The 23174-nt window shown below is 40.4% G+C and overlaps 5 protein-coding genes across 5 annotated transcripts; all 5 read right to left on the reverse strand.

Annotated features, from left to right (window-relative positions):
- Window positions 1-1811: 1811 nt before the first annotated feature.
- LOC146326817 (protocadherin beta-15-like) lies at window positions 1812-4400 on the reverse strand. Its single transcript, XM_084719843.1, has one exon. It carries the CDS (start codon window positions 4242-4244, stop codon window positions 1812-1814), a length of 2433 nt encoding a protein of 810 aa, XP_084575969.1. The 5' UTR covers window positions 4245-4400.
- A 1627-nt stretch (window positions 4401-6027) lies between these two features.
- LOC146326818 (protocadherin beta-15-like) lies at window positions 6028-8868 on the reverse strand. Its single transcript, XM_084719844.1, has 2 exons — window positions 6469-8868; window positions 6028-6084 (listed from the first exon to the last, which is right to left on the reverse strand). The coding sequence occupies exons 1-2, from the start codon at window positions 8857-8859 to the stop codon at window positions 6028-6030; spliced, it is 2448 nt and encodes an 815-aa protein (XP_084575970.1). The 5' UTR covers window positions 8860-8868.
- A 465-nt stretch (window positions 8869-9333) lies between these two features.
- Window positions 9334-13639, reverse strand: LOC146326819 (protocadherin gamma-A11-like). Its single transcript, XM_084719845.1, has 2 exons — window positions 11206-13639; window positions 9334-9339 (listed from the first exon to the last, which is right to left on the reverse strand). The coding sequence occupies exons 1-2, from the start codon at window positions 13594-13596 to the stop codon at window positions 9334-9336; spliced, it is 2397 nt and encodes a 798-aa protein (XP_084575971.1). The 5' UTR covers window positions 13597-13639.
- Window positions 13640-15783: 2144 nt separating this feature from the next.
- LOC146326820 (protocadherin beta-15-like) lies at window positions 15784-18304 on the reverse strand. The gene has a single exon (XM_084719847.1). It carries the CDS (start codon window positions 18214-18216, stop codon window positions 15784-15786), a length of 2433 nt encoding a protein of 810 aa, XP_084575973.1. The 5' UTR covers window positions 18217-18304.
- Window positions 18305-20405: 2101 nt separating this feature from the next.
- LOC146326821 (protocadherin beta-15-like) lies at window positions 20406-22961 on the reverse strand. The gene is made up of 2 exons (XM_084719848.1): window positions 20514-22961; window positions 20406-20432 (listed from the first exon to the last, which is right to left on the reverse strand). The coding sequence occupies exons 1-2, from the start codon at window positions 22914-22916 to the stop codon at window positions 20406-20408; spliced, it is 2430 nt and encodes an 809-aa protein (XP_084575974.1). The 5' UTR covers window positions 22917-22961.
- Window positions 22962-23174: the final 213 nt, after the last annotated feature.

The following is a 23174-nucleotide window of genomic DNA, read 5'->3' on the forward strand; positions in this document are numbered from 1 at the left end:
CAAAATGTTTTCTGGTGATGAACTCACGGAGTCAACTGGAACAGGAAATGTAATAACTTCATCTATTTTATTGTTAATTAAATTGAATTTAACATTATAGTTAGCCAAGTACTCATTGTATATTACTATCATAATTATTATTATGAGTAGTAGTAGCAGTATTATTTCAATGACGTGAAAATGAACCAGCCTGACACGAGACAAAAAATGCACAGATATTATCGTAGTAAAATAATGCATGTGCCCACCCACCACTTCTGTAAAAATACGGTTTTCAAAATGAAAAGTATATTACTTCCTGCATTGCCACTGAGCGTTACTCAACCTAAACTACGTTTTTATGCAAAGTACTAGTGTAGAGAACATTGGAGTGGGTGTAATTCTTCGGATATGGTGAAGCAAAAAATGCATAAATGTTTCCTGACTGAGAAAAAAAATCTTCCCTCAGCGAACAACAAGGAGAGGTGCAACGTTATTAAAAAGAGGAAGGTATTTATGTCAAATAAAATGTAACGTATCTAAAACGTAACACAGCACAGTCATATTTTTCACAGGCGAGAAACAGAAAAACAGGTGTTCGTGCTTCCTGAAAGTGCATTAACGAAGCAGCAGGGAAGTTCAGGACCAAGGACAGAGACATCAAAAATACTGTACTTGCATCCCGGGGAAACATCGTGGCTGGTAAACAAGTAAATAAAGTGACACAGAGAAGATAAACATTGTGACAGTCTAATCTTAGACTTAAGACCTAAACTGTCCAAAATTAAAACTTAAAAAGAAGTCAAAGTTTGAAAATAAAAAAGCTTGGGGAAGAGGAACTAATGCACACTTAAATACCAGAGACTCACCAGTACAGGACCGGGAAAGCTGTAGTAGGGTAATAGAAAACCCTCCGTGTCTGCATGGGGTTACTAAGACAGTGCTCGGAAATGATATGCAAACAATGTCTGAGTGCAACACAGTCAAATGTATGATAAAACACCGAATGGCGATTTCCTTGTAAGTCCAAACAAGAGTCCCTAAATCTAGAAGACAACTAACATCAATATTTCGTATACTTAATTGCTCAGCATCACGTTCAGCATTGGTCTACATGTAATATTCCATGACAAAAAAATGTTACAAAAGAAATCGAACTTCTAATAACTTGTAACCTAATTTAAATTGAATGTCAACTACTCTACCTGTATTACAAAATATAACATTGACGAAATAAGTGAAGCACTATAGGCCCATCTTGGCACATCTTCCGCCCTCAAGTGAACCATCACAATCTCCAAAAAATAAAAAAAAAATAAAACAACAATAGAGTTGAATTTAATCACGACCACCAAGTAGTCACTGCAACTTATAAGAGTGGGAAGAAAACAAAAGAATGACTTCTTGCAGATGTTAAACACGAGTACAGAGATACGACGTGTGTTCCTACCTCAGGAGATGCATCACAATCTCCACCATTCAGCTAAAGGAAAAATGACAACAGCAAAACTATCTAAAAAATATCATGTACAAATCAAACAGAGCTCAGTACCAAGTACGGAGAAACAATGAACGCAATACGAAAGGCATTCATCATTGGCAAAAAAAAAGCATCTTTAAAAAATACAACCTGTGAAGTCTGTCAAAATAGTGACAACTAACATAAGATTAGCTCATCAAAAACTGTATCAAGAGAAGCTGGAGTCTCAGCTCGTTACGAACCAACATGGATTCTAACCATTAGACCGGTTAAAGGTATATCTAACGAACATCACCACAAAATAGAACAATACAACTGAAAGGAGCTGGAACAAAAAAGAGGAATGTCGTTTTCAAACTGTCAAGGTCGAAATCTGAGATATGAAAGGAATTCCTACCTCAGGAGAAGCATCACAATCTCCAAATACATCAGCAAAGTCTGTTGGACTTTTCTTCAGAGTCTGGTCAGCAGGCAGTGTGTTGTCATTGTAAGAAGTCACAAACTTAAAGTCACTGGTTCTAGAACCTGTTGTCAGGTAGGCGTCATAATTGTAAGCGCTGCGTAAAGTTCCTGTGCCGTCAACATCTGCGTAATTAGGAGGGAGATAAGCGCTGGGGATGGCAACTGCTCCATCAAACAACAGTCTGGGCTTTCTCCTGCGACAAAACCTCACACCCACGATGATGATAATGAAGGTCAGAAAAAACGTGGACACAGACACCAGAGCGATGATCAGATAAGAGGTCAGTTTGGAATTCTTCTCATCATAAGAAATATCCTTCAGTTCTGGCACCTCAGCCAAGTTATCAGAAATAAGTAAATACATGGAACAGGTGGCAGAGAGAGACGGCTGTCCGTTATCTTTCACTGACACAATAAGGTTCTGTTTCATGCTGTCAGATTCAGAAATGTCTCGCTGTGTCCTGATCTCTCCGCTGTGGACACCAATACTGAAAAGTCCCGGATCTGTGGATTTCACTATATGATAGGACAGCCAGGCGTTCTGGCCGGAGTCCGCGTCCACCGCTATCACTTTGGACACCAGAGAGCCTCCGTGTGCAGCTTTGGGGACCAGCTCGGTCATGAAGGAGTTGCCCTCCGGGGCGGGGTACAGTATCTGAGGAGAGTTGTCATTCACATCAGATATGAAGACACTGACGGTCACGTTGCTGCTGAGCGGAGGAGAACCGTTGTCTCTGGCCATCACCTGGACTTTAAAACTCCTGAACTGTTCATAATCAAACGACCTCACAGCGTGGATCACCCCCGTGTCTCCGTTCACAGACAGATAGGAGGACACCGGGGCACCGTTCACCTCACCGCCTAACAGAGAATAAATCACTGTACCGTTTTGTCTCCAGTCGGGGTCTCGAGCAGTAACGGAACATAAAGTGGAGCCAGGTTTGTTATTTTCACTCACATATGCGCTGTACGACTGTTCCTCAAACACAGGCGGGTTGTCGTTGATGTCTGCTACAGATAACTGAACTGTTTTAGAGGAGGACAGAGGTGGAGAGCCCTCGTCAGTGGCAGTGATTGTAATGTTGTAATCAGAAACTACTTCACGATCCAGTTGTCCTGTGGTCACCAGAGAATAATAGTTTTTGATTGAAGGAACCAACTTAAAAGGGACGCCTTGCTGAATAGAGCAGCGGACCTGTCGGTTATTCTCAGAGTCTCTGTCCTGAACGTTAAAGATGCCCACCTCTGTACCAGGTGACACATTCTCAGGTATGGGATTACTCAGTGATTTCAAGTGTATAACTGGTGCATTATCATTTATATCAGTAATCTCAATTATTAACGTTGCATATGACGCCAATCCCAAACCATCTTTAGCGCTGATCTGCATTTCATATGACGATTCTTTTTCATAATCAATAGATCCAGCTACTTTAACTTCTCCTGTTTTAGAGTTTAGAGAGAAAACTTGATTTTCATCTGAAACATGGTCAAAACCATAAGTAACTTCACCATTCACTCCCTCATCTGCATCACTTGCACTCACTGTGATCACCAACGTATCCAGAGGAGAATTTTCAGGCAGACTGGCTTTATAGACAGGCTCGCTAAAAACCGGTAAATTATCATTAGCATCCAGTACAGTGACGTGTATGACTACAGTGCCTGATCTCTGAGGAGAACCACCATCGAATGCGGTGAGCAATAATATTATTTCGTTTTTGTCCTCTCTGTCTAATTCTTTGTCTAAGACTAATTCACCATATTTTCGACCACCTGATTTTGTGTTTATATTTAATTTGAAATTATCATTCAGCTGAAGTGAGTAGCCCTGAACAGCATTTTCTCCGATGTCTCCATCGTGCGCCTCATCCAGAGGAAAACGTGCACCCTTGACCGCTGACTCCCGAATTTCAATCTTAAGTGACTCCTCTTTAAACTGGGGTGAATTATCATTTATATCATGGACACGAATATTAATACGTTGCAGTTCAAGTGGATTTTCCAGTACGAGTTCCTGTTTTAGAACACATGATGCCCTTTTTGCACAAAGCGCTTCTCTGTCGATCCTTTCTTGTACGATCAAATCTCCGGTACTGAGGTTAATGCCGCAGTACTGGACGTTGTCATCCTCAGTATCGATACGGGCCTTGCGAGCAGACAGTCTGCCTACATCAAGCCCCAGATCCTTAGCAATATTTCCAATTACAGATCCACGTTTCATCTCCTCCGGGATAGAGTAGCTCAAGTCTCCATAGACGGGGTGGAGGACACGGAAAATAAAAGCAAGGCCGCAGAGCAGCGCAATCCTGCTGTATCCCATTGTTACTGCCAGAAAGACCACATGCAGATGAAAAATTATTAGTGAGCAGGTCAAAAATATATCAACGATGCATTAGTGATGTTTTCCGGTAATCAAAAATATCACAGTGCACTCCAAAACCAAGCGGTTTTTGACGAGAGCAGAGTCAGTCTGTAAATTCGTTGAGACAGAAGGTGGAGAGTGACCGAGCCTTCTCGTTTATTGGTGCACACTGACACCATGAGTATTTGTTTAGGTACAGCAAGGTCATGTAGGATGTTACTGTAGGTTTTTATTTTACTTTGTCCATTTAAAAATTAAGCAAGTTCAGTGACTGATATATGTTTAAAAAGAAAACAAAATATTGCTTCACTATATTAGGATTAACAACTAATTAGAAGGTATATAATACCACCGCACGGCAAGTGATAATCAAAAGCAACACAAACATAACACCGTTATATCAGGAAGGGATCGCATTTCAAATAAACAGTTAGAAAACACAAATTATACAATGTCCGAAGACAAAAGTAGAGCACCTTCGGTGTAAAATTATTTTGTTATAGCTTCATTTCATCTGAAAACATGAGAACCAACGTCCAAAAATCTTATGTTTCTTAATGTTAAAATGACTGTCCTATTTTTCAGCTTTCTGCATTCTCTTCATACTCGTTACTTAATGGGTTAAGCTGTAAGAAAGTAAAAGACTAAAACTCAACAATATTCTCATTTACTTGTATGCATTAATTTTGCTCACATGCAATGGCAAAATACTCAACAATTCGTGATTTTGCAATTTAGAAACAAGTGTTGATAAGTAAGATCAATTTCACAGAAAAGGCTGAATTTGACCAAGATTAAACTGTTAAAAAATGCAAACTGAACATTTGTGTTTTTTCTAAAACACACCATAAGGACTTTTAATTCATTGACGCAATGGGTTTCCTTCAACAGTAACTAAGTACTGAATTTGAACGAAGGAGAAAGAGAGAATCGCACTTCTTACACAGGTATTGGGAAACTTGAACCACGTGATGAACGAGAAAAAAAGACATTTTCAACCCTAAACATAAGTGACTACTTTTAGCAATACATTTTAAACATGGTGTCTGCTATTGTTCTGCGATATATTATTTGTGTATGAGGTTTGCCAAACGTTAAAAGAGCTTGAAAGTCATCAACAGTGGTTTCAAAGTTAAAGAGAAAATGCTTATATTTAATTTCCCAAGTTATACCAGTAGAAAAGTATCATAGACAAATTCTGTGCAAGCTGCCATGTCAAATCTTGACTAAGAGTATTGCCATCTGATGTACATTCACTTGCACTAATTTTGTGCTGCATGGTGTTGATTTTACTTAATACTAAACCAGAATATATGATTTCTATGAAACAAAAATATTACTGTGAAAACACCTGAGTGGCATGGACTATTTTTTTTCACAAATTCGTCAAATATCGCATGTCATGTTACTAGAAGCAGGTCTGTGTTGTTCATGAATGCAAGTGCTAATATGTTGTCATATACAGAATTACCTTAAAAAGCAAGACTCTCTTAGCAAAACATGATAATAACACATGTTCCATTTTCAGATTCGTCATCAAATGTCCTTGTATCTGTTAATACTGATGAACGTTTAGTGACCATCGATGCAAAGTTGGCGCAAAGAATGACACCAGAACAGAACAATTGCATATTTACATTAAAACACCCAAGACAGAATATATAATAAAGCAAAATTTGAGAGGAAAATGGCACCAGCTAAAATCACTGAAGGAAACTATCACTAAAAATTTATCAGCAGATCAAATGGAGTTCAGCACCAAGGACAGAGACACATAGAACTGAATGAGAATCGATTCCTGCACATGAACAGAAAAAAGGAGCAAACATACAAATATATGTAAAGGGTGTTTAAAACGTTTCAAACATTACCAAAAGTTGAAATGACATACATATAAAACAAGAGTATGTGCGCACTCTTCATGGTTGTGGGTCTTGACTGTATGCCGAGTATCACTTAGAGGAAGATGAACTGTGACACTGATATCAAAACGGTGAAATTTAACATGTAATTAGACCAGCGACTGCATCAGAGTCTCAAATCTAAACTCTTTAAGAGCCAGCGTGAAATCAGAACGACGAATAACAACAAACTTGTATTTAATCATGGACACAAAATAGTCACCACAACTTATAAAGGTCGGAAAAAAACAGGAGTACAGTGATTTGACATGTGTTCCTACCTCAGGAGATGCATCACTATCTCCAAACACATCAGCAAAGTCTGATGGACTTTTCCTCAGAGTCTGGTCAGCAGGCAGTGTGTTGTCATTGTAAGAAGTCACGAACTTAAAGTCACTGGTTCTAGAACCTGTTGTCAGGTAGGCGTCATAATTGTAAGCGCTGCGTAAAGTTCCTGTGCCGTCAACATCTGCGTAATTAGGAGGGAGATAAGCGCTGGGGATGGCAACTGCTCCATCAAACAACAGTCTGGGCTTTCTCCTGCGACAAAACCTCACACCCACGATGATGATAATGAAGGTGAGAAAAAACGTGGACACAGACACCAGAGCGATGATCAGATAAGAGGTCAGTTTGGAATTCTTCTCATCATAAGAAATATCCTTCAGTTCTGGCACCTCAGCCAAGTTATCAGAAATAAGTAAATACATGGAACAGGTGGCAGAGAGAGACGGTTGTCCGTTATCTTTCACTGACACAATAAGGTTCTGTTTCATGCTGTCAGATTCAGAAATGTCCCGCTGTGTCCTGATCTCTCCGCTGTGGACACCAATACTGAAAAGACCCGGATCATTGGACTTCACTATATGATAGGACAGCCAGGCGTTCTGGCCGGAGTCCGCGTCCACCGCTATCACTTTGGACACCAGAGAGCCTCCGTGTGCAGCTTTGGGGACCAGCTCGGTCATGAAGGAGTTGCCCTCCGGGGCGGGGTACAGTATCTGAGGAGAGTTGTCATTCACATCAGATATGAAGACACTGACGGTCACGTTGCTGCTGAGCGGAGGAGAACCGTTGTCTCTGGCCATCACCTGGACTTTAAAACTCCTGAACTGTTCATAATCAAACGACCTCACAGCGTGGATCACCCCCGTGTCTCCGTTCACAGACAGATAGGAGGACACCGGGGCACCGTTCACCTCACCGCCTAAGAGAGAATAAATCACTGTACCGTTTTGTCTCCAGTCAGGGTCTCGAGCAGTAACGGAACATAAAGTGGAGCCAGGTTTGTTATTTTCACTCACATATGCGCTGTACGACTGTTCCTCAAACACAGGCGGGTTGTCGTTGATGTCTGCTACAGATAACTGAACTGTTTTAGAGGAGGACAGAGGTGGAGAGCCCTCGTCAGTGGCAGTGATTGTAATGTTGTAATCAGAAACTACTTCACGATCCAGTTGTCCTGTGGTCACCAGAGAATAATAGTTTTTAATAGAAGGAACCAACTTAAAAGGGACGCCTTGCTGAATGGAGCAGCGGACCTGTCGGTTATTCTCAGAGTCTCTGTCCTGCACGTTAATGATGCCCACCTCTGTACCAGGTGACACGTTCTCAGGTATGGGAGTAGTCAGTGATTTCAGGTGTATGACTGGAGCGTTGTCATTTATGTCAGTAATTTCAATTATCAAAGTTGCGTATGAAACCAATCCCAGACCATCCTTTGCACTGATCTGCATTTCATATGATGACACTTTCTCATAATCAATAGCTCCAGCTACTATCACCTCCCCTGTTTTAGAGTGTAAAGAAAACACGTCGTTATTTTCATCTGAAACATGATCAAATGCATAGGTAATTTCACTATTTAAACCCTCATCTGCATCACTTGCACTCACTGTGATCACCAAAGTATCCAGAGGAGAATTTTCAGACAGACTGGCTTTATAGATGTTCTGGCTAAACACTGGTACATTATCATTAGCATCCAGTACAGTGACGTGTATGACTACAGTGCCTGATCTCTGAGGAGAACCACCATCGAATGCGGTGAGCAATAACATGATCTCTTTTTTGTCCTCTCTGTCCAATTCTTTGTCTAAGACTAATTCGCAGTGTTTCCGTCCGCCAGATTTTGTGTTTACATTTAATTTGAAATGATCATTCTGTTGAAGTGAGTAGCCCTGGACGGTATTTTCTCCGATGTCTCCATCGTGCGCCTCTCCAAGAAGAAACCGTTCACCCTTATCTGCTGATTCCTGAATTTCAATCTTAAGAAACTCGTCTTTAAATTGGGGTGAATTATCATTAATATCTTGGACGCGAATGTTAATACGGTGCAGTTCCAGTGGGGTTTCCAGTACGAGTTCCTGTTTTAGAAAACATGATGCTTTTTTAGCACAAAGCCCTTCTCTGTCGATCCTTTCTTGCACAATCAAGTCTCCGGTGTTGAGATTTATGCCGCAGTACTTAACACTGTTATCTTCAGTATCGATACGAGCCTTGCGAGCAGACAGTCTGCCTACATCAAGCCCCAGATCCTTAGCAATATTTCCAATTACAGATCCACGTTTCATCTCCTCCGGGATAGAGTAGCTCACGTCTCCATAGACGGGGTGGAGGACACGGAAAATAGAAGCAAGGCCGCAGAGCAGCGCAAATCCGCTGTATCCCATCGTTACTGCCAGAAAGACGACATGTAAAAAAACTACAAGCAAGTCCAAAAATGTCAGGGATGCACTCGTGATTTCTTTCAATAAACAGAAAATGTCACATTGCAGCTCAACACCAAGATGTTCTATCAACTGCGATACAACAGCAGAGTCAGGCTGTAAATTCGTTGAGACAGAAGGTGGAGAATGACTGAGCCTTCTCGTTTATTGGTGCACACTGACACCATGAGTATTTGTTTGGGTATGGCAGTTCCATGAAGGATTTAATTTTACTTTGCGTTTTCAAAAGTTAAACCAGTTCAGTGATCCCAAATATTACAAAATAACGAAAACAATGCTTTACTATAATTAGGGTTATTAAGTATTGAGAAGACACATATCATTGCACGAGTTGTGTAGACAAAAGCGTCACAATCATGAAATCGTTGTATCTGTGTCTGGGTAAGGGCTCGCATTTCAAATCACCAGATAGAAAAACTATACCTGAGGACAAAAATAGAGCACTTTCGTTTTATCTCAAATCATGAGAACCAACGTCCAAATATCTTATGTCCCGTATTGATGCAATGACAGTGTTATTTTTCGTCTTTCTGCACCCTCTTCACATTCGTCACTTACTGGGTTAAGCTGTCAACAAGTAAAAAGTAAAACAAAATAATATTTTCATTGACTTATATGCACTTTTTTGCTCACATACAACGGTAAAACACTCTTAAATTTGTAATTTTCCAATTTGGAAATAAGTGGAAAGAAGTCAAGTCACTTCCCCGAAAAGGTTGAATTTACTGACCACGATTTAACTGTTAATAACTGCAAATTGAACATCTGTGTTTTTAAAAACATAGCATACATGGTTTTATTCGTTGACACAACGGGCTACCTTCAAAGACATCTCAGTCATGAATTTTAACGACTTCGAGGGTCAAAAATGTCACACAGGTATTTATTAACTTTAATATTGTGGTGAGAAAAAAGAAAAAGAAAATTACACCTCAAAAGATGAGTGACTTTTAACTGATTTTTAGCAATACATTTTAAACATGGTGTCTGCTATTGTTTCAGATATAATTCTGGAATAAAATCTGCCAAACTTTACAACAGGTTGACAGTCATCAACATTTGTTGCAATGTTCTAGGGAAGAGGCTTATATTTAATTTCTTAAGTCATACCAGAAGAAAACTATCAAATACAAACTTTTTGCAAGCTGCCTTGCCAAGTCTTGACTGTGAGCACTGGCATTTGATGTACATTGAATTGCAGTAATTTCGTCTTGTATAGTGTCGATAATAGTTTTATTTAAAACTGAGCAATACATGATTTCTATCAAAAAAAAAGAAATAAATAAATAAATTAAAAAAAAAAAAAAAATATATATATATATATATATATATATATATATACATATATATTAAAAAAAAAAAACTTGAGTAGGATGTGCTATTATTTCACACAATCGGTGAAAGGCTACACACCATGTTACTATAAGCAAGGATCAATTTTTCACAAATGCAAGTGTAAATAGTTGTTCATATTTAAAACTACTGTTGGAAAGAAAAACTCCCAGCAAAACAGGATGAAAACAAAGACTCCAATTTCAGATGAGGCATTCTACTCTGATACAATGTCCTATTTTCCGATACTGATGGACTTCTAATAAGTATTAATCCAAAGATGGCACTCAGAATGACAACATATTAAAGTGATTAATCATTGACATTAAAACATCAAAACGAGATAAAATCCACCTGTTTAAGCAAAAGATATAATACAGCAAATTTACTTAAGCTAAATACAACAAAAGAGGAAATGTCAAAAGCATATAACATAAAAGTGAACTATCTCTAAATATCCTCCAGCAGGTCAGTGGATTTCAGCACCAAGGACAGAGTCAAAAACAGCGTAATTAGAAACTTTTTTCTTCACTGGGACACAAAAAAGGAGTAAACATACAACCAAATTAGTCAAATAAACTTCAAGTTGAGGCCAAAACACATTTCAAACCTTCTTTAGATTTGAAAAGACATACATATCAAACAAGACTATGTGCGCATAGTGTCTGCCTGTGTGCCGAGATTCAATTTGAAAGGAGAACAGCTGTAAAGTTTGTGATATTAAACTCAAACACTAAATATAGGATTAGCTCAACGACGACGGTATCGAGGAAAGCTGAATCTTAATTCTGTCAGAACCAGGGTAAAATCTGAACAACCGCAGTACCTATTAAAGTTGGGTTTAACCACCACCACCACAAAACAGAGAAATATAATTGAACAGAGTGGAAGGAAAACACAAGAATGATGTTCTTATGACGTTGAACATAAGTTCAGTGATATGAAATGTTTTCCTACCTCAGGAGATGCATCACAATCTCCAAATACATCAGCAAAGTCTGTTGGACTTTTCCTCAGAGTCTGGTCAGCAGGCAGTGTGTTGTCATTGTAAGAAGTCACAAACTTAAAGTCACTGGTTCTAGAACCTGTTGTCAGGTAGGCGTCATAATTGTAAGCGCTGCGTAAAGTTCCTGTGCCGTCAACATCTGCGTAATTAGGAGGGAGATAAGCGCTGGGGATGGCAACTGCTCCATCAAACAACAGTCTGGGCTTTCTCCTGCGACAAAACCTCACACCCACGATGATGATAATGAAGGTCAGGAAAAACGTGGACACAGACACCAGAGCGATGATCAGATAAGAGGTCAGTTTGGAATTCTTCTCATCATAAGAAATATCCTTCAGTTCTGGCACCTCAGCCAAGTTATCAGAAATAAGTAAATACATGGAACAGGTGGCAGAGAGAGACGGCTGTCCGTTATCTTTCACTGACACAATAAGGTTCTGTTTCATGCTGTCAGATTCAGAAATGTCCCGCTGTGTCCTGATCTCTCCGCTGTGGACACCAATACTGAAAAGTCCCGGATCGGTGGATTTCACTATATGATAGGACAGCCAGGCGTTCTGGCCGGAGTCCGCGTCCACCGCTATCACTTTGGACACCAGAGAGCCTCCGTGTGCAGCTTTGGGGACCAGCTCGGTCATGAAGGAGTTGCCCTCCGGGGCGGGGTACAGTATCTGAGGAGAGTTGTCATTCACATCAGATATGAAGACACTGACGGTCACGTTGCTGCTGAGCGGAGGAGAACCGTTGTCTCTGGCCATCACCTGGACTTTAAAACTCCTGAACTGTTCATAATCAAACGACCTCACAGCGTGGATCACCCCCGTGTCTCCGTTAACAGACAGATAGGAGGACACCGGGGCACCGTTCACCTCACCGCCTAACAGAGAATAAATCACTGTACCGTTTTGTCTCCAGTCGGGGTCTCGAGCAGTAACGGAACATAAAGTGGAGCCAGGTTTGTTATTTTCACTCACATATGCGCTGTACGACTGTTCCTCAAACACAGGCGGGTTGTCGTTGATGTCTGCTACAGATAACTGAACTGTTTTAGAGGAGGACAGAGGTGGAGAGCCCTCGTCAGTGGCAGTGATTGTAATGTTGTAATCAGACACTACTTCACGGTCCAGTTGTCCTGTGGTCACCAGAGAATAATAGTTTTTAATTGAAGGAACCAACTTAAAAGGGACATTTTGCTGAATGGAGCAGCGGACCTGTCGGTTATTCTCAGAGTCTCTGTCCTGCACGTTAATGATGCCCACCTCTGTACCAGGTGACACGTTCTCAGGTATGGGGTTAGTCAGTGATTTCAGGTGTATGACTGGTGCGTTGTCATTTATATCGGTGATTTCAATTATTAACGTTGCATATGACGCCAATCCTAGACCATCTTTTGCGCTGATCTGCATTTCATATGACGAAGCTCTCTCGTGATCAATAGCTCCAGCTACTCTCACCTCACCGGTTTTAGGACCTAAAGAAAATACTTTACTATTTTGATTTGAAACATGGTTGAAACCATATGTAACTTCACCATTCACTCCCTCATCTGCATCACTTGCACTCACTGTTATCACCAAAGTATCCAGAGGAGAATTTTCAGGCAGACTGGCTTTATAGACATTCTGGCTAAACACTGGTACATTATCATTAGCATCCAGTACAGTGACGTGTATGACTACAGTGCCTGATCTCTGAGGAGAACCACCATCGAATGCGGTGAGCAATAACATGATGTCTTTTTTGTCCTCTCTGTCTAATTCTTTGTCTAAGACTAATTCACCATATTTTCGCCCACCATCTTTCGTGTTTACATTTAATTTGAAATGATCATTCTGCTGAAGTGAGTAGCCCTGAACAGCATTTTCTCCGATGTCTGCATCGTGTGCCTCATCCAATAGAAAACGTGCACCCTTGTCCGCTGACTCCTGAATTTCAATCCTAAGTGAATCCTCTTGAAATTCAGGTGAATTGTCATTAATATCTTGAACGCGGATATTAATACGGTGCAATTCAAGTGGATTTTCCAACACCAGTTCCTGTTTTAGAACACATGATGGCTTTTTCTCACAAAGCCCTTCTCTGTCAATCCGTCCTTGTACTATCAAGTCTCCGGTACTGAGGTTAATGCCGCAGTACTGGACGTTGATATCCTCAGTGTCGATACGGGCCTTGCGAGCAGACAGTCTGCCCAAATCAAGTCCCAGATCCTTAGCGATATTTCCAATCACAGATCCACGTTTCATCTCCTCCGGGATAGAGTAGCTGACATCTCCATATACGGGGTGGAAGAAAGGCGAAATAAAGGCAAGGCAGTAGAGCAGCGCGAATCTGCCGTGCTCCATTATTACAACGAGAAAAAGAACAATACACTTTTAAATTAGCTACAGTACGTATCGACGGTGCATTCGTGTTTTCTTCGGATATACAAAGCCTGACAATTTAGAAACGCTTTTAGTCGAATCCTATACAATGCGAGATACAGGATTATTATTCGTCGACACAAATGGGTGGGGAGTGAACATCCATTCTCGTTTGTTAGTCAACACTGACACCTTGAGTACTTTTTTAGATAGGACACTACAATACATGATATTCTGTACAACACGCTGACGAGTTAAACCTTCACAAAATGGGTCATTTCTCTTATACACAAATAATACTGGCGTTTAAAGACTGCCTTGGCTTATAAATTGAGATAAGAGTTTAGTTTTATTTTTCATTTAAGGTAAAAATGTAACATTAATACTGTCACGTGTGGTGTACATTTACAGAAAAAAAACTTGAGTTGTATGTTATACTAAAATACAAAGTGGATACACATTTGTATTTTTCAACTATCAACAAGAAATCAATGGTAAACACAGTACTTCGAAAAATTAAGCACGAGGTAAGACTGTCTTCAGCACCATAAACAGACACATGATGAGTTTCAGTACTGACACACGGGACAGCAGACTGTGTGTGTTTGGGCAACACGCAAGATAGGGAGGGCAGGGCCCTGGTTAAACGGCCTCCTTATTGATTACATAAGAAAATCAGGGATGCGACATAAACATTGGTGTCAATAAATTAGAAACCGACACTGGCCTATCCAGCTGTGTCGTTCCATGTCTGTATGGGCTATACTACTACCGACTTGACAGACTGTTGTCATCTAATTCTTCGCCAGAATTCTCTATAAAAAATTAAGAATATATGTGAAGTTTTGTGATTAACTTGATTGGAAAAAATAAATGAACATTTGTGCAGTCAGAACTGATTATTGTTTTTGTTGTCATAATGATGTCAGTTATATTTCGTTGGATCAAAGGTCAATATGAAATCATCCAAATTTGCTCAGTCTTTGCCTGTCTTACCCAGACGTGTTCATAAACTGATTTTTGAGATACAAGAAATTAAAATTATTGGCTTTCTCATCGGCATTGGACATGAGAAGCAGGTGATTATCACGTATCAAACTGAAAAAGTCCATAACGTGCATCCCTGGATAAAATCAAACAAGCCAACTCAACACCTTTTAGAAATCAACATGACATCCTTCTCAGGCTAAATTTCTCAAAATGTTTCTCTCACAAAAATCGAACAGACTAATAAAAAATTCAACAATCAAAAGAAAACTGAAGAAAAACTAATCAATGACTCTTAAAAGGACAAGGACACAAGATGTTAAAGGATCGCCAACCTTGGGAGTTTTAGCAGTAAAAAAGCACCAACTAGAACACTATAATACTTTCAAGATAACAATACTCTTTATGTAAGCTGCTGTATCAAAATTAGACTAGATGTTCAGGGGTTGGAAATGCATTCATTTACATTAAGACTGTGTTACAACTTGTTAGGAACAGTATTGTTTCTCTACAGCACAACAATATGTTATATATATTAAAAAATACATTAATATGAAAAAAAGTGAGTATCAGGTGCTGTTTTGAGGAAGCATCTTGCAGTTCTGTACATGTGAATGATTTTACATATATGGGGCAAACGTAAGAGGAATAAGGAGATAATAACCAAAGTGTATTCATTTTCTTCATGGTGGTTTGAAATTGTCTGTTGATAGTAAACTACTTATAATTGGTATAGATTTAGAAATAGCACTTAGGTTGACCCACGATTAGAGTAACAACTTACTCACATGAAAATACCAAAAAACGAGGAAAACTCACTATAACAAAATTCAGCTAAAGGAAAAATGACAACAGCAAAACTATCTAAAAATATCATGTACAAATCAAACAGAGCTCAGTACCAAGTACGGAGAAACAATGAATGTAATACGAAAGGCTTTCATCATTGGCACATGAAAAGCATCTTAAAAAAATAGAACCTGTGAAGTCTGTCAAAATAGTGACAACTAACATAAGATTAGCTCATCAAAAACTGTATCAAGAGAAGCTGGAGTCTCAACTCGTTACGAACCAACATGGATTCTAACCATTAGACCGGTTAAAGGTATATCTGACGAACATCACCACAAAATAGAACAATACAACTGAAAGGAGCTGGAACAACAAAGAGGAATGCCGTTTTCAAACTGTCAAGGTCGAAATCTGAGATATGAAAGGAATTCCTACCTCAGGAGAAGCATCACAATCTCCAAATACATCAGCAAAGTCTGATGGACTTTTCTTCAGAGTCTGGTCAGCAGGCAGTGTGTTGTCATTGTAAGATGACACAAACTTAAAGTCACTGGTTCTAGAACCTGTTGTCAGGTATGCGTCATAATTGTAAGCGCTGCGTAAAGTTCCTGTGCCGTCAACATCTGCGTAATTAGGAGGGAGATAAGCGCTGGGGATGGCAACTGCTCCATCAAACAACAGTCTGGGCTTTCTCCTGCGACAAAACCTCACACCCACGATGATGATAATGAAGGTCAGAAAAAACGTGGACACAGACACCAGAGCGATGATCAGATAAGAGGTCAGTTTGGAATTCTTCTCATCATAAGAAATATCCTTCAGTTCTGGCACCTCAGCCAAGTTATCAGAAATAAGTAAATACATGGAACAGGTGGCAGAGAGAGACGGCTGTCCGTTATCTTTCACTGACACAATAAGGTTCTGTTTCATGCTGTCAGATTCAGAAATGTCCCGCTGTGTCCTGATCTCTCCGCTGTGGACACCAATACTGAAAAGTCCCGGATCAGTGGATTTCACTATATGATAGGACAGCCAGGCGTTCTGGCCGGAGTCCGCGTCCACCGCTATCACTTTGGACACCAGAGATCCTCCGTGTGCAGCTTTGGGGACCAGCTCGGTCATGAAGGAGTTGCCCTCCGGGGCGGGGTACAGTATCTGAGGAGAGTTGTCATTCACATCAGATATGAAGACACTGACGGTCACGTTACTGCTGAGCGGAGGAGAACCGTTGTCTCTGGCCATCACCTGGACTTTAAAACTCCTGAACTGTTCATAATCAAACGACCTCACAGCGTGGATCACCCCCGTGTCTCCGTTGACAGACAGATAGGAGGACACCGGGGCACCGTTCACCTCACCGCCTAACAGAGAATAAATCACTGTACCGTTTTGTCTCCAGTCGGGGTCTCGAGCAGTAACGGAACATAAAGTGGAGCCAGGTTTGTTATTTTCACTCACATATGCGCTGTACGACTGTTCCTCAAACACAGGCGGGTTGTCGTTGATGTCTGCGACAGATAACTGAACTGTTTTAGAGGAGGACAGAGGTGGAGAGCCCTCGTCAGTGGCAGTGATTGTAATGTTGTAATCAGAAACTACTTCACGATCCAGTTGTCCTGTGGTCACCAGAGAATAATAGTTTTTAATAGAAGGAACTAATTTAAAAGGGACGTTTTGCTGAATGGAGCAGCGGACCTGTCGGTTATTCTCAGAGTCTCTGTCCTGCACGTTAATGATGCCCACCTCTGTACCAGGTGACACGTTCTCAGGTATGGGAGTAGTCAGTGATTTCAGGTGTATAACTGGTGCATTATCATTTTTATCAGTAATCTCAATTATTAAAGTTGCATATGACGCCAATCCCAAACCATCTTTAGCGCTGATCTGCATTTCATATGAAGATTCTTTTTCATAATCAATAGATCCACCTACTTTAACTTCTCCTGTTTTAGAGTTTAGAGAGAAAACTTGATTTTCATCTGAAAAATGGTCAAAACCATAAGTAACTTCACCATTCACTCCCTCATCTGCATCACTTGCACTCACTGTTATCACTAAAGTATCCAGAGGAGAGTTTTCAGGTAGACTGGTTTTATAGACGTTCTGGCTAAAAACCGGTAAATTATCATTAGCATCCAGTACAGTGACGTGTATGACTACAGTGCCTGATCTCTGAGGAGAACCACCATCAAATGCGGTGAGCAATAACATGATCTCTTTTTTGTCCTCTCTGTCTAATTCTTTGTCTAAGACTAATTCTCCATATTTTCGACCACCTGATTTTGTGTTTACATTTAATTTGAAATGATCATTCTGCTGAAGTGAGTAGCCCTGAACAGAATTTTCTCCGATGTCTCCATCGTGCGCCTCATCCAGGGGAAAACGTGCACCCTTGACAGCCGATTCCTGAATTTCAATCTTAAGAGACTCCTCTTTGAACTGTGGTGAATTATCATTAATATCCTGAACGCGAATATTAATACGGTGCAGTTCAAGTGGATTTTCCAGTACGAGCTCCTGTTTCAGAACACACGACGCCTTTTTGGCACAAAGCCCTTCTCTGTCGACCCTTTCTTTTACGATCAAATCTCCGGTACTGAGGTTAATGCCGCAGTATTGGACGTTGTCATCCTCAGTATCGATACGGGCCTTGCGAGCAGACAGTCTGCCTACATCAAGCCCCAGATCTTTAGCGATATTTCCAATTACAGATCCACGTTTCATCTCCTCCGGGATAGAGTAGCTCACGTCTCCATAGACGGGGTGGAGAACAAGGAAAATAAAAGCAAGGCCACAGACCAGTGCGAATCTGCTGTCTCCCATCGTTATCCCGAAAAAGACCACATGCAGATGAAAAAATATTAGTAAGCAGGTCAAAATATATCAACGACGCATTAATGATGTTTTCTAGTAAAAAATCTCACATTACAGTCCAACACCAAGCGGTTTTTGACAAAAGCAGAGTCAGGCTGTAAATTCGTTGAGACAGAAGGTGGAGAGTGACTGAGCCTTCTCGTTTATTGGTGCACACTGACACCATGAGTATTTGTTTGGGTATAACAAGGTCATGTAGGAGTTTACCGTAGGATTTCATTTTACTTTGTATATTTAAAAATTAGACAAGTTCAGTGACTGATATATGTTTGAAAAGAAAAGAAAACATTGCTTTACTGTATTAGGAATAATAATTAATGAGAAGGTATATAATACCACCGCACGGCAAGTGATACTCAAAAGCAACACGAACATAAAATCGTTGTATCAGGAAGGGATCCCATTTCAAATAAACAGTTAGAAAACACAAATTATACAATGTCCAAAGACAAAAGCACTTTCGGTGTAAAATTATTTTGTTAATGCTTCATTTCATCTGAAAACATGAGAACCAACGTACAAAAATATTGTGTTTCTTAATGTTAAAATTACTGTCCTATTTTTCAGCTTTCTGCATTCTCTTCATACTCGTTACTTACTGGGTTAAGCTGTCAGAAAGTAAAAGACTAAAACTCAACAATATTCTCATTTACTTGTATGCATTAATTTTGCTCACATGCAATGGCAAAATACTCAACAATTCGTGATTTTGCAATTTGGAAAATAGTGGCGATGAGTAAGATCAATTTTACAGAAAGGGTTGAATGTATTGACCATGATTTAACTGTTAAAAACTACAAATTGAACATCTTTCTTATTTAAAACACAGCAGACATAGTTTTAATTTGTTGACACAACGGGTTTCCTTCGACAGTAACTCAGTCTTGAATTTGAACGAATAAGAGAGAGAGAATCACACATCTTACACAGGTATTTGGAAACTTGAACCACGTGATGAGAGAGAAAGAAAAGAAGTTTTCAACCCTAAGCATAAGTAAGTGACTGATTTTAGCAATACATTTTAAACATGGTGTCTGCTATTGTTCTGCGATATATTATTTAAGTATGAGGTTTTCCAAATGTTAAAAGAGCTCGAAAGTCACCAACAGTGGTTTTCAAGTTAAAGAGAAAATGCTTATATTTAATTTCCCAAGTTATACCAGTAGAAAGGTATCATAGACAAAGTTTGTGCAAGCTGCGCTCTCAAATCTTGGCTACGAGTATTGGCATTTGATGTACATTCACTTCCACTACTTTTGTGCTCCACAATGTTGATAATAGTTTTACTTAATACTAAACCAGAATATATGATTTCGATGAAACAAAAATATTACTGTGAAAACACCTGAGTGGCATGGACTATTTTTTCACAAATTCATCAAAGATCGCATGTCATGTTACTAGAAGCAGGTCTGTGTTGTTCATAACTGCAAGTGCTAATATGTTGTTATATAAAGAATTACCTTAAAAAAGCAAGACTCTCTTAGCAAAACATGATAACACAGGATCCATTTTCAGATTCATCATCCTACTCTAATCAAATGTCCTTCTATCAGTTAATACAGATGAACGTCTAACGAGCATCGATCCAAAGTTGGCGGTCAGAATGACACCAGAATAGAACAATTACTTATTCACATTTAAACACCCAGGAATGAAAAAGGTTTACGATTTCAGGAAAATGTATAATAAAGCAAATTCGGAGAGTTAAATTTCAGAAAGAGGGAAAATGGCAACAGCTAAAACCACTGAGGTAAACTATCACTAAAAATTCTTCAGCAGATCAAATGGAGTTCAGCACCAAGGACAGAGACATAGAACTTAATGAGAATCGGTCCCTGCACATGAACAGAAAAAAGGAGCAAACATACAAATATATGTAAAGGGTGTCTAAAAACGTTTCAACCCTTCGCAAAAGTTGAAATGACATACATATAAAACGAGTGTATGTGCACTCTGTTCATCGATTTGTGTCTTGTCTGTGTCAGTTAGATAAAGGTGGACAACAGTGATATGAAAACGGTGAAATTCGACGTAAAATTAGACCAACGACTGCATCGACAGGGGCTGAAGTCTAAACTCTTTGAGAACCAGCGTGAAATCTGAACAACGACGAAGAACAATAACCTTGTATTTAATCACGACCACACAATAGTCACTGCAACCTATAAGAGTCGGAAGAAATCACAAGAATTACTTCGTCAAGATGTTGAACACGTGTTTAGTGATATGAACTGTGTTCCTACCTCAGGAGAAGCATCACAATCTCCAAATACATCTGGAAAGTCTGATGGACTTTTCCTCAGAGTCCTCAGAGTCTGGTCAGCAGGCAGTGTGTTGTCATTGTAAGAAGTCACAAACTTAAAGTCACTGGTTCTAGAACCTGTTGTCAGGTAGGCGTCATAATTGTAAGCGCTGCGTAAAGTTCCTGTGCCGTCAACATCTGCGTAATTAGGAGGGAGATAAGCGCTGGGGATGGCAACTGCTCCATCAAACAACAGTCTGGGCTTTCTCCTGCGACAAAACCTCACACCCACGATGATGATAATGAAGGTCAGGAAAAACGTGGACACAGACACCAGAGCGATGATCAGATAAGAGGTCAGTTTGGAATTCTTCTCATCATAAGAAATATCCTTCAGTTCTGGCACCTCAGCCAAGTTATCAGAAATAAGTAAATACATGGAACAGGTGGCAGAGAGAGACGGCTGTCCGTTATCTTTCACTGACACAATAAGGTTCTGTTTCATGCTGTCAGATTCAGAAATGTCCCGCTGTGTCCTGATCTCTCCGCTGTGGACACCAATACTGAAAAGTCCCGGATCAGTGGATTTCACTATATGATAGGACAGCCAGGCGTTCTGGCCGGAGTCCGCGTCCACCGCTATCACTTTGGACACCAGAGAGCCTCCGTGTGCAGCTTTGGGGACCAGCTCGGTCATGAAGGAGTTGCCCTCCGGGGCGGGGTACAGTACCTGAGGAGAGTTGTCATTCACATCAGATATGAAGACACTGACGGTCACGTTGCTGCTGAGCGGAGGAGAACCGTTGTCTCTGGCCATCACCTGGACTTTAAAACTCCTGAACTGTTCATAATCAAACGACCTCACAGCGTGGATCACCCCCGTGTCTCCGTTGACAGACAGATAGGAGGACACCGGGGCACCGTTCACCTCACCGCCTAACAGAGAATAAATCACTGTACCGTTTTGTCTCCAGTCGGGGTCTCGAGCAGTAACGGAACATAAAGTGGAGCCAGGTTTGTTATTTTCACTCACATATGCGCTGTACGACTGTTCCTCAAACACAGGCGGGTTGTCGTTGATGTCTGCTACAGATAACTGAACTGTTTTAGAGGAGGACAGAGGTGGAGAGCCCTCGTCAGTGGCAGTGATTGTAATGTTGTAATCAGACACTACTTCACGATCCAGTTGTCCTGTGGTCACCAGAGAATAATAGTTTTTAATAGAAGGAACCAACTTAAAAGGGACGCCTTGCTGAATAGAGCAGCGGACCTGTCGGTTATTCTCAGAGTCTCTGTCCTGCACGTTAATGATGCCCACCTCTGTACCAGGTGACACGTTCTCAGGTATGGGATTTGTCAGTGATTTTAGATATATTATTGGAGCATTGTCATTCACATCAGTTATATCAATAATCACCTTGGCTTCTGAAGATAGACCATAACCATCTTTGGCTTCCACAAACACTTCATATCTGGCTCCCTCTTCATAATCTATGCTACCAGTAACGCTGATTTCTCCAGTTTTCTCATCTAGTGAAAACAGGTTTCGTGATTTATCAGAGAACCGACTAAATTCATATGTAACATCTCCGTTGACACCTTCGTCTGCATCTGATGCACTTACACTGATAACTGGGGTATTAATGGGTGAGTTTTCAGGTAATGTGGCTGTATACACGGCCTCAGTAAAGACTGGGGCGTTATCATTAGCATCGAGGACAATGACGTGTATGACTACAGTCCCGGATCTCTGAGGAGAGCCACCATCAACAGCTGTAAGCAATAATTTCATTTCCTGCTGCTCCTCTCGGTCTAACTCTTTATCTAAAACCAACTCACCATATTTACTGCCAGCACTTGTCGTTTGAATACTGAACACAAAGTAGGGATTGTGTTGCAAAATGTAGCTTTGAACGGAGTTCTTTCCTATATCTGCATCTTGTGCTGCATTAATGCGATACCTAGATCCTTTAAAAGCAGACTCTGTTATTTCAAGCTTAATAATATCCTTCAGGAAAACGGGTGCATTGTCGTTTATATCCTGAACCTGCAGGGACAACCGGTGTAACTCCAAAGGATTCTCTAAGACCAAGTCGAATTTAAGAACACACGAAGGCTTTTCTCCACAATGCTCCTCTCTGTCGATTCTTTCCGCAACCAACAAATCCCCGCTTCGAAGGTTAATCCCGCAATATTGTCTGTCGTTTCCTTCCATGTCAACACGAGCTTTTCGAGCAGACAGTCTGCCCACCTCGAGTCCGAGATCCTTGGCGATATTTCCAATAACAGATCCGCGCTTGAGCTCCTCCTGTACAGAATATGTCAGGTCTCCCTGTGCGTATTGCACCACAACAAAGAAAAATACAAAGCCAGGGCTTTGAAAGACACTCCGTTTATGCATCATCCTCACAGAGTACTACAGAAATTAAAACAAGCTAGTTTCGAGAATCAAAAATCCGTTTTTCGATCAGTATGTGTGCTGTCCAAGCATTTGTCGTCGGTTTTGAAGGCTGTATAAAAGAGAGAGATGGTCGAGCCCATTAATGGGTGGTGTGAAGACCAGACTGAGTATTTGACTTCTTTGCTGGTCTATAGTGACACCGTGAGGGAAAATGAAATACAACAGTTTAAAGAAGAGATGCACATTTTCTTTACACATTTT

The sequence above is a fragment of the Lutjanus erythropterus genome, chromosome 5 (genome assembly GCF_056507025.1).
Source record: "Lutjanus erythropterus isolate fLutEry1 chromosome 5, fLutEry1.hap2, whole genome shotgun sequence".
In the NCBI taxonomy this organism is placed as follows: domain Eukaryota; kingdom Metazoa; phylum Chordata; class Actinopteri; order Lutjaniformes; family Lutjanidae; genus Lutjanus; species Lutjanus erythropterus.

What these genes read in the sequence shown, in the direction of transcription:
- LOC146326820 (XM_084719847.1), bottom strand. Translation starts at nt 18,216, where the DNA reads ATGGGAGACAGCAGATTCGCACTGGTCTGTGGCCTTGCTTTTATTTTC.
- LOC146326819 (XM_084719845.1), bottom strand. Translation starts at nt 13,596, where the DNA reads ATGGAGCACGGCAGATTCGCGCTGCTCTACTGCCTTGCCTTTATTTCG.
- LOC146326818 (XM_084719844.1), bottom strand. Translation starts at nt 8,859, where the DNA reads ATGGGATACAGCGGATTTGCGCTGCTCTGCGGCCTTGCTTCTATTTTC. An exon ending in ATAGTGATGCATCTCCTGAG is followed by an intron (nt 6,085 to 6,468) that starts GTAGGAACACAT and finishes GTTCATGTGCAG; the next exon opens with GAATCGATTCTCATTCAGTT.
- LOC146326821 (XM_084719848.1), bottom strand. Translation starts at nt 22,916, where the DNA reads ATGATGCATAAACGGAGTGTCTTTCAAAGCCCTGGCTTTGTATTTTTC. An exon ending in ATTGTGATGCTTCTCCTGAG is followed by an intron (nt 20,433 to 20,513) that starts GTAGGAACACAG and finishes CGACTCTTATAG; the next exon opens with GTTGCAGTGACTATTGTGTG.
- LOC146326817 (XM_084719843.1), bottom strand. Translation starts at nt 4,244, where the DNA reads ATGGGATACAGCAGGATTGCGCTGCTCTGCGGCCTTGCTTTTATTTTC.